Source organism: Pseudopipra pipra, chromosome 17 (assembly GCF_036250125.1).
Source record: "Pseudopipra pipra isolate bDixPip1 chromosome 17, bDixPip1.hap1, whole genome shotgun sequence".
Taxonomy (NCBI): Eukaryota; Metazoa; Chordata; class Aves; order Passeriformes; family Pipridae; genus Pseudopipra; species Pseudopipra pipra.
The window spans coordinates 3,813,498-3,821,933 of NC_087565.1; the positions used below are offsets into that span (position 1 = coordinate 3,813,498).

At 53.0% G+C, this 8,436-nt stretch overlaps 1 protein-coding gene across 3 annotated transcripts; it reads left to right on the plus strand.

Moving 5' to 3' along the window:
- The first annotated feature begins 359 nt into the window (after positions 1–359).
- On the plus strand, positions 360–7,550 carry TNFRSF6B (TNF receptor superfamily member 6b). 3 transcript variants are annotated; one of them, XM_064673917.1, is made up of 5 exons: positions 360–411; positions 1,552–1,629; positions 2,175–2,553; positions 4,656–4,850; positions 6,639–7,550. In XM_064673917.1, the coding sequence occupies exons 2-5, from the start codon at positions 1,588–1,590 to the stop codon at positions 6,911–6,913; spliced, it is 891 nt and encodes a 296-aa protein (XP_064529987.1). In that variant the 5' UTR covers positions 360–411; positions 1,552–1,587; the 3' UTR covers positions 6,914–7,550. The 3 variants fall into 3 exon arrangements, with proteins under 3 accessions (XP_064529987.1, XP_064529986.1, XP_064529988.1); XM_064673916.1 differs by lacking the exon at positions 360–411 and adding an exon at positions 1,243–1,366; XM_064673918.1 differs by lacking the exon at positions 360–411 and having other exon boundaries at positions 1,451–1,629.
- Positions 7,551–8,436: the final 886 nt, after the last annotated feature.

The following is an 8,436-nucleotide window of genomic DNA, read 5'->3' on the forward strand; positions in this document are numbered from 1 at the left end:
GCAAATGCAGGATTGTTAATTCTCTGTACTGATCTGCAAAATCATGTGGCTGCTGGCTCCTGAGGACAAAACCTCCACGTCCTCTCAGGTCCTCACTGTGGTTCCCCACATTTCCAGAGATTTTGCATTTGGTTTTTGAGCATGTGATCTGGTTTTGACTCTTCACCAATGCCTGTTCAGAGGGAATCTGGTGAGAAAGGGCAGAAGGACAAAGTGCAAAAGTCCTGTGTATTGAAGCAGTGGCAGTGCAGGGTGAACAGGCAGCAGTACATGCTCTGCCCAGCACTGTACCTGCAAGGCTGAGTTCAATTTCCACTGAAATCCTTGAGGACCAAGACTTATGGCAGTGTCACCTGTAAGGGATTTAAGTGCTGACCCCCTCAGCTGCTGGATGTTGTGGTCCCACAAAAGGTACCTGTGAGTGTTCAGTGTTACAGCTGGACACAGCGTCATCCTCGGTGCTCCCGGAAGGACAGAGTTGAAGCTCTGAGCTGGCTTTAGGAATGCAGTGCCTAAGCACTGAGATCGGGGCTGTTTTGGCAGGGTCGGTGACCTCGGAGGGTGAGGGACTGGGATGGGGTCTCGCTCCAGAGCCCCTGGCAGAGCCGGGGGGATGATCCCCACAGCGCCGGTTCCACTGCCTCTAGCCAGGGCCAGAATCGGCCCCTCTGGGCTGCCTTTGGGGGGCAAACTGTGCCCTGACAGCGAGGGGCAACTGCTGTTACTGGGAAGTATTTGGCATTTACAGCCGGGGAACGGGGCGCGCTCGCGGGGGAATCTCCCTGCCTTTCCCCTGCCAGAAAACAATTCCACACCGACACCCTGTAAAACCTACAGAGCTCTGAAAAACTGTGCGAATCCCACCTGCCTCCTTCCTCCGCACAGGCAAACGCACTTTATCGCCCTGAAAGCTTCACTTTCAGAGGCAAACGCAGAAACGAGAGCGAAAGCGGCGCTCAGGAAGAGGGGGAGCGCCGGGACGGGAAAGCGGAGCCGGTGCCGCCGCAACGGGGGTCCGGGAAGGCTTCGGGAGCCGGCGAGGAGTCACAGGGGGCAGGAGAGGTGGGGGGGGGGGGGCGGGATGGAGCAGTCGCTTGCGCAAGAGGGGTCTCTCAACACGAGGGAGGGAAGGGGAGGAAAGGGAGACCCTGGCTGCTGCCCCGCCACTTCACCCGCATCTGCTCCCCCTCGGCTGAGGTGGGCTGGGGGTGACTTTCCCCCACCCCAGGCGATTGCGCGTGTCGGGCGCTGCGTGGGAGTGCGGTCAGACCCTCCCGCCCGCAGCCGCTATAAGGCTCTGCTCCGTCCCTGGGCTGGGAAGAGCCGGCATCTCCCTCGGAGGAAGGGCTGACTCGGAGCAAAGCAGGCGAGGAAACTCAGTCCTTCCCAACAGCCCTTCCCTATATAAGCTCTTCCCAACAGCCCTTTACTATCTGCCCTTCCCATTCTCCTTCTTTCTACTTTGTTGCTGGCCGGCTGGCCCCGCTGCCGCCGAGAGGAGCTCCAGCCCAGCCAGCATCAGCCCCTGAGAAACCTTCTCTGTCTCCCCAGGTTTCTGATCCCGGCGCTCAGAAGCCCCATGCTGTGATGCCATCCTGCCACATGCCGAGTGTGAGGCATCCATCCAAGGTAAAGTGCTGTCTGCTCGTCAGGTTGGGCACATGTGCTTTGAAAAAGGAAAGTGGGGGATAAACAAGCTCTGGGATTCTCCAGTACTATCCTGAGCAACTGGGTTTCCAAAAAAAGTCTTTGAGTTCCTATGGAGCATGCCATGTATTTGCTGGTTTGGAAAACTTCCCTTCTGCTTCTTGATCTGCCAAGGTCTCTCTTATCCCAGACAGGGGGAACTGACTGGGATGATGGAGGGGAATGTACTGGACCTGCTTTGAGTTCTGAAAGAGGGAAACGGGGTTATGAAGGCATCACAAATGGGTTTGGGAAGGATGCTCTGTCACCTGGGATGGCAAGGGAAGGCATTGGGGAGGCACAGGGGGCAGCAGCTCCTCCCCGGTAGCACCGATGCTTTACCCCTGGGGCTGGGGACAGCATAGGGAGGGAGGATGATTTCTTGTACCTACAACAATAACAAGTTCTGTAACAGCAGCAGCCGCGTTTGCTGCTCCCGCCTCTGCCAGAGGACGAGCTCAGAGCTCTTTGCGCTGTCTTTGCTGCAGTGGATGTTCCCCCCTCTCCTCCTATTCCTGGCTGAGCTCGGCTGCAACGCCCAACCCACGTACCCATGGAAGGACCCCGTGACGAGCGAGAGGCTCACGTGCCATCAGTGCCCGCCGGGGACCTTCGTGTTTCGGCACTGCAGCAGGGACAGCCAGACCATGTGCGAACCCTGCCCGGAGCTGCACTACACGCAGTACTGGAACTACCTGGAGAAGTGCCGGTACTGCAACGTGATCTGCGGCGAGAAGCAGGTGGAGGTGCAGCAGTGCGATGCCACGCACAACCGCGTCTGTCAGTGCCAGGAGGGATACTACTCGGACATGGAGCTCTGCATCAGGCACTCCGAGTGCCCGCCGGGCTCCGGCGTGGAGAAACCAGGTAAATACCCAGACAGGCAGTGCTGTGGGTGCTCACAAGGCTCTTGTCACATCCCAAAATCCCCGCTGGAGCTAAAAAATCAAGGAAAAATACAGCAGCCAATGCTTGCTCATAGCCTGACCTACTCCCTTTTAGCTCACTATCACACTGCCATCCCCGCTGGCATGTGAAACTGCTCCTAATTTTTTTTCCAAGGAGGAATGTGGTTGGGTTTTCCCTCAGCTTTCACTTTGAAAGCCTGTGAAATCCCTGGCACCACACTTGGGTGGGACATGGCAATCCCAGTTACCTCCCTCACCTGCTGCAACAGGCAGAGCCAGGCTGTGACTTGCCCATCCCTGGAGCAGCTGCTGGCCCTGTGTGGCTCTGGACAGGTGAGAAGGTCTAAGTTGCTCCTGCTCCTCCAAGAATTCCTTTCTTTCTGCATCAGGTAGCCCAGGAGCTGAGAAGGGTGATTGTCTGGACTGAAAAAGGTGGCTGATGATGCAAGGGCAGGGCTGGTGGATGTGTGTAGCCCTGGGGCTGGGTTTTGTGGGTTTTTACTGAGCAATTAGGAGAACAATTTGTGTTGAAAATACGCAGTGGATACATGGCCAGGTTCCAAACCCATAAAATCAGCCTTGCTTTGATTCATGAGTCTGACACTCCATCTCCTTGTGTTATATAACTCCCAAGAGATTTTAAGGGGTTTATTTTCCCATTGTTTCCCCAGTACAGATTTCTCTGGTCCCTTAGTTGCTCTATGTGTATGTGTGCAAACTTTCTGAAAATATAAGTTGCCTAGAAGTGGCTTTTCCTCTTTCTCCTTTTTCTTGCTCCCCCCTGAACCACCAAGGACCAGGGTCTGCCTGGAAGCCACAGCTGGGTACAAACAAACCAGCGTGGGCAGCACCAGCAAACCCAGCAGTATTTTGCTTAATGCTTTGAAGTGTGGAGGCTTTTGAAGTGCAGAGGCTTTTGAAGTCCTTCCATGCACAGCATTGAAGAGCTCCAGGCTCACCTGCCAGAGGAGAAATACCTGTTGTCTTCAGCTGATACTGAAGGCTGAGGTTTGGGGTTTAATTTTCTGTAGGACATGACAAAATGCAATAATACAGTGAAAGGGGAAGTAGGTCTCCAAGCAATACAGGGAAGCTCTTTGAAATTAAACATGACATTTGTCCAGAGGGTTGGCTGTAGGATTGAGGAGCCATGTGAGCAAGCTGAGGATTTGAGAAGAAGCCATTTTTTTGTTGTTATTATAATTTATTTTTTACAAATGTCTTCTTGTGTGGGGAGGACTGCACTCCAGCCCAGCCCAGCCACCTGAACCCCACAGCAAGGACTCCAGGGCTGTCAGTGATGGTGTTGATGGGGATGATGTGGACTGGGGGCTTTGATTCCTCTGGGGGACATCAGCTTTGGGATTTCCTATTTACAAGGAGTGGCTCTGGTGTTGGGGTTATAGCTGGGCTGGCTGGGACTTAGAATAGAATAGTTTGGGTTGGGAGGGACCTGAAAGATCAGACTTCTCTTGGGAAAGCCAAAGCAACAGCCTAAAGTGGGGTGCGACAAGGTAGAAACTGTGTTTGCAATTAGATCTGTGAAAAGAAGGTGAAAGGGGTGTGAAATCTGCTGTGTCAGGGCTCCTAGGGAACGTGCAGGATGCCTGGTGCAATCCTGGCTGCGTGGCACTGTTCCTGTGACACCACGGGCAGGGCTGGCCCGGAGCCGGGGTGGGAAATGACGAAGTGCTTTCATCTCCTCAGTGACTTTTACTTTCACTTGGCTCGGAGCCTCTGGCTCCACTGGGAACCAAAGGGCTGGTTTGGCAGCTCACCCACTGGCCCAGCTGCAGCTCCTACCTGGGAGGTGGCCCTTTTCATAGCAGATGAGGTGTTCTCTTGTGTCAGCGGGCTGGTGACAATTTACTAGCACGGGCTGGGTGAAGGCTGGGGAAAGTGTTGCTGTTTGCCCCACACAAGAACATGCAGTGCCCAGGGGAGTTACAGGCAGTGATCATTTCCAAAACATCACCCTCACACTCCAGTGGTGTCTGGCATCGGCTCCTGCCTCTGCTCCCAGCTTGTCACCTGACAGTCCCCTTGTCTTTCCGTGCACAGGTACCCCCTTTGAGGACACCAAGTGCCACGAGTGCCCCCCCGGCTTCTTCTCCTCCAACTCCAGCACTGATCGGTGCCAGCCACACCAGGACTGTGAGCAGCAGGGGAAGGTGACCAACGTTCAGGGCAACCAGTTCCACGACACCCTCTGCACCTCCTGCAGACTGGGGAAAGGCAACACCACGCAGGGACCAGGTGAGCTGCGGCTCTGTGGGCACAGGGGGTGCCAGGACCACGATGCTGCCGGGGCAAGAGCAAACAGTCTGGTGACTTTCTCCTACTTAGATGCAAAATGAAGTGAAATGGTTTGTAAAAGTATGGAGTGATCCACAATTAATAATAATTATGAGTAGAATACAGTCTGTCTGCCTGCCTGCCTTCCTCTCCCTCCAGTGTCAGTCCCATAGTGCAAAGACAGGTTGCTGGGCTTAAGCAATGGCCACCACTCAGAACAAAGAGCTGGCAGTAAAATCCTGCTGGATCTTACCAGGAACAACTGGGAATGCTGGGACAGGAGGACATTTTTGGCAGCCTTTTGACTGTAGCTGATAACTGATATCTGATGGTCATGCAAACAGCCAAGGTGAGAAGGGCTGAGGGATCCAGCTTGGCTCCTGGCATGGATCCTGTGCTCCCTTTTCCCAGACTTCAGCCCATTTTCTGGAAGCTTTTATTGCAGCATGGCCTGGTCTTGTGCAGGTTGAACGTAGCAGAGTCCAAGGTTAGTCAGAGCTGAGCATAGGGTGGATTTTGACTTGTCAGCTGAAAAAGTAGAGACGTGGTGTCAACTGTGTCACTGCAATGGTACAGATGAGCCTCAGTGGAGGTGGAAGGTCAGGCAGGAGCAGCCAGTGGGCACAGATCAGAGAATCCCAGAACCCTGGGTTGGAGGAGACCTCAAGGACCATGTGGTCCAACCTTTCTTGGCAAAAGAACAGGTGCAGGGCAGAGCAGAGGGCTGGCTCAGGGGTGATCTATGACAGTGAGGAGGCTGTTTTCCCCAGCAGCTCTCGCCTTTCCATCCTCTCCTGGCACCACCAACCCAGGCATTTCTCCTTACCAATCCTGACTCACACTGTGAGTTCCCTACCAGGAGCATGATCCCTCTGCAGAGAGACAGAAAGCTCTGTCATCAGCAGGACATGGTCCTGGGAGTGGGGGGTGGTCAGGTGGGGGCAGCATCAGCAGCACGTGCATCAGGAAACGGCCCTGAAGCCAGACCGGCCCCTTGCAGCTATTTATAGAGGAGAGGAGGCCCCAGAAATGGGAGTTGAAGGGTATTTTTAACTCTGTTTTGTCATGATTCTGCTCAGGAGGCACACTGGGACCTGCTCATCATCAGCCTGAGCAGTGGAGCCCAACCCACCCCACTGTAACCGGTGAAACCGTTCCCAGTTTGCAACAGCACGAAACTGAGTTAATCTCTCTCTCCTTGACTGAGTAATCCTTCGGCCTTGGTCTCTTGAAAATTCTTTGTTTTCATTCCTTTTGCTGGATGCCCTCCAGCAGCTTCCACAAGCTGGGGCAGGATCTGTCCCAGTGCCCTGATTGGGGCTGTGCCTGGGGCTTGTCCTGCCACAAGATGTACAAATCTGCATAGGAGAACAGAAATTTGCAGGAAAAATAATGTGTAAACACTTATTGCAATTACTCCAGATTTTTCTGAACTTTTCCTCTTCCTCTACTCCCCGACGGGGAGGAGCCTGGAACAGGTATAGTTACTTTTTTTCAGAATTACAGAAACTTTTACACATTGTTTTCCAACTGCCACGTGTAGCATGGGTCACTGATGGGAAGTTCAGCCCTCCACTAGAACAGGCTGCTCCAAGCCCCGTCCAAGCTGGCCTTGAACACTTCCAGGGATGGGGCATCCACCACCTCTCGGGGCAGACGTCCCACGGAGAGGCTTGGCAGGGCTGTGTCCTGCTCTCCAGTGTCCCAGGCTCACTTCCCTCTAACCTCCAGCTATTTTCCCCCCACCAGCTGTAGAGGACGACTGTGAACAAGCCATGATAGACTTTGTGGTGTATCAGAACATCCCCGTCAAGAAGCTGAAGCGTCTCCAGCAGATCCTGGAGCGCTCACCAAGGAAGCAGCAACCATGGACCAGGGCAGCCATCCAGGAGAAATTCCGGACTTTCCTCACTCACAAGAAAGAGGAGCACTACGAGGTCATCAAGAAGCTGCTGGACGCGCTGCGCCTTGTCAAGCTCCACTCCATCGAGGAGGAGGTCCGCAAACGCTTCCTGCTGCTCTGAGAGCACGAACTGGACTTTTTGGGTGCTTTTTGCTTTGGTTTTTTCCTTCTGTGTCTTCATTAATTTATTCATCTTTCCAAGCATAACTTGAAAAGCAGCATGAGAGATGAGTGATGGGTTGGAGTGACACTGTGCTGTGGCACCAGTGGGATGGGATGGGATGGGATGGATGGGATGGGATGTGTGAACAGCAGTGTCCCTACACTGGCGAGCTCTCCTAGGCGAGTCCCTACTCCTGGGAGCTCTCCAGATGTTGGCCACTGATTTTCCAGCCCTTGACAAGGGTCAATATTTTATCAGAAGAGAAACCTGCACCCAGGGTCATTATTTCTGTGAAGAACCCAGTCCTCTTTGGAGAAAACTGTCTGGCTTCGTTTTAAACTGTGTAAGTTTGGTTTCGTTGGAGGGTTTAATTATGTAATGATATTTTCCACTGAGGATTCACTTGCATTTGTTTGTCATGCTTTAGTTTGAGAAGGCAGTTGCTGCTGAGGCACAGGGTGGGGGAAGATGGCCCAAAGTCTCTGGTACACGCAGTTTGAAATGTATTTCTTTACCTATTTTTGTACCTTGTGTGAAAGTTGTTTTCTAAAGAAAGAAACCAAAGTTATTTTATTATACAATTCTCTGTCACCAGAGTCCTTTCCTAGTCTCATTTGGAGGTGATGTTGGGAGTCCCAGACTGTCATATCTGACCCTGCTTACCCTTGCCTGCTTTTTGCACATACTTCTCACCATGCTGGCATCCCTGCTCATGGCATGGGGTTGGAACAAGATGAACTTTAAGGTCCCTTCCAGCCCAAACCATTCTGTGATTTGGTGATCACAGAATACCAGCCACCCCACAGCCCACCCCTGTGAGCCATGGTAAGGCCACGTGCCAGTGGGATGCAGTCTGTCTGCGCTTGGATTTGTGGCCAGGGTGAAGCTCAGGTCTCTTGGCTCAACCTAACCATGTCCCCTCTGAGCCCCAGGTTTGTTCCCAGACCCAACCAGATACTGCAGCAAGCAAAGAGTTGCTCAGTCAGCCTAAGACCAGGCTTGGGTTTTTTAAGCAGATGTTGCTTAGGAAAGTCAACAAGAGTGACCCCCTCAGGCATTTTCCAGCCTGTAACAATGATGACCTCAGAGCTACGTTTGCCTTGAATGAGTTGGACTTTTTATAGCTCTTTTTTAACTAAGCAGTTGCCAGGAATAGTTTGTGGTTCAAAAGAGGAATATTTTCCCCCAACTTGGAGCTATTTAAAGCTCTCTGAAGCATGTGCTATGTGGAAGTGCCCTCACACTCAGTTTTCTCTGAGGCAGAGTGCAAGGCAGGACACCCAGAGCTGATAGATTGAAGGCAGGAGCAGCCGGAGCCTCCAGCATTGGCTGCAGCTCCTTGAAGGATTCCCATCCCACTGCATTGCAGTTAGTCCTGACTCAGCACAAAGGATTCGGTGTCCTTAGTCTGAACTGGAACAAGAATGGAGGGTTGTTAAGTGCAGAAATCACCTCCTGTTCTTCATCCACACCACCGTGGC

Bases quoted from the DNA above. Each gene is read 5' to 3' on its own strand.
- TNFRSF6B (XM_064673917.1), top strand. From the start codon at position 1,588: ATGCCATCCTGCCACATGCCGAGTGTGAGGCATCCATCCAAG. The intron at 1,630-2,174 runs GTAAAGTGCTGT...TCTTTGCTGCAG, and splicing joins GTGTGAGGCATCCATCCAAG to TGGATGTTCCCCCCTCTCCT. The intron at 4,851-6,638 runs GTGAGCTGCGGC...TCCCCCCACCAG, and splicing joins CAACACCACGCAGGGACCAG to CTGTAGAGGACGACTGTGAA.